At 33.0% G+C, this 1,619-nt stretch overlaps 1 protein-coding gene across 3 annotated transcripts in view; it reads left to right on the top strand.

Moving 5' to 3' along the window:
- The window catches only part of LOC125845010 (probable LRR receptor-like serine/threonine-protein kinase At1g07650), a 13,409-nt gene extending 12,677 nt beyond the window's left edge, over positions 1–732 (top strand). For 2 of the 3 annotated variants that reach the window (XM_049524382.1, XM_049524385.1), the window contains 2 exons: positions 86–236; positions 365–732. In XM_049524382.1, coding sequence (XP_049380339.1) covers positions 86–236; positions 365–712 — 499 coding nt within the window. In that variant the 3' untranslated portion in view covers positions 713–732. The remainder of the gene's footprint in view (positions 1–85; positions 237–364) is intronic. The other variant, XM_049524383.1, reaches the window with a different exon arrangement.
- Positions 733–1,619: the final 887 nt, after the last annotated feature.

Raw genomic sequence — 1,619 nt, 5'->3', positions numbered from 1 at the left:
AAAAAAAAAAGAATACAAATTGAACATCTCTATATCTTTGACCTGCTTGTCTCCATGAAGTTAAGGTTCTCACTTTGTTCTGCAGAGGATATATGGCTCCTGAATATGCACTATGGGGTTACTTGACCTACAAAGCAGATGTCTACAGTTTTGGAGTTGTTGCATTAGAGATTGCTGCTGGGAAAAGCAATATGACATATCGCCCCAATGAGAAATTTGTGTGCCTCCTAGATTGGGTAAGGACTCCTAATCCCTGATAACTGAATTGGACGATCATTTCATCTAAAAGTTTCATTATGTCTACAACACGTGTGACATGCATCACACATGTCTTGCATTTTATTAAATTCAATTGCATATTCAGGCCCTTGTTCTACAAAGGCAAGGAAAACTGAAGGAAGTAGTAGATGCAACATTGGGCAGTGATTTGAACGAGGATGAGGCTCTAAGGATGTTAAATGTAGCTTTGCTATGTACCAGTCCATCTCCAGCACTTAGGCCAACTATGTCTGCTGTAGTCAAAATTCTTGAAAATCATCTTGACCTCCCTGAGTTCACCATGGAATCAAGATTCTATGATGATTATGATCTTCTCAACTTTCAAGGGTTAAGAGACAAGTATGAAGATACGAACGAAAGCCAACCACTTACACATTCATCAAATACTATTACAACTACAGATTGCTCTTACATTACCTCTACATCAGCTTAAATTCACACTATTTGCCTAAATATATAGATAAATATTCTCAGTTTCAAAAAAATATATAGATAAATGTTCGCGAGACAATATTTTCTTCCAGGTTTATCAAACATAATATATTTGTGTGCAACTGTTGTAATTGTGAGGTGAATTGTTCTGAGCATCCATTGTCAACTATATATAACATTTAGGACTCGTTTGGTTTGGAAACAAGTTATTTCGAGATTAAGTCCATAACACTACATTTTTTTAAATAAATTATCCCACAGTTTTATCCTAAACAAACATGGATAAACTCATCCTAAAATTAACCTCGAAATTAGTTATCTCTTATCCCTCCTTCCAAACGAGCCCTTTAATTAACTCAGATGAAGACGAACACAGTCAACTAGTGGTACATAATACTAACACTTCACATTAATTAGACCCAACTAGCTAGTCAGTTATAGCCCTGACAGTTACGCGCAACTACCATAATCATGACTAATTTGGTAAAATATCGATATTTGGAGCCTTTTTTTAAGAAAATAAATCTTAAAATTAAGTGACCATATAAGATAATATCTCATCAAATATGTAAAGACAATATAAGTCTAAAGAATTTTTTTATTTTATTAGCAAGGTATACCTAATTCGTTATTTAAAATATATATATATATATATACATTATCATCAGAAATAGTGCTGAGAAAATTATGATCCTTGCGATCTCGAATTTAAATCGTAAAAATGAAAATACAAACTCCGTTAAAGGATCTTTACTGAAAGTAATTCTAAAGTTGGTACCGACAGCGGGAAAGAGGAAGAAATATATATCGGTTTTCCCATGTGACTTTAATGACAAGCCTATATCTAGAAGAAGAAAAAAGGACAGCTGGAATAATTAATTTTATTTAGTTTTTTACATATTTATTTT

This window comes from Solanum stenotomum, chromosome 11, assembly GCF_019186545.1.
Source record: "Solanum stenotomum isolate F172 chromosome 11, ASM1918654v1, whole genome shotgun sequence".
Lineage (NCBI taxonomy): Eukaryota > Viridiplantae > Streptophyta > Magnoliopsida > Solanales > Solanaceae > Solanum > Solanum stenotomum.
This window is presented reverse-complemented; position numbering and strand designations above follow the sequence as displayed.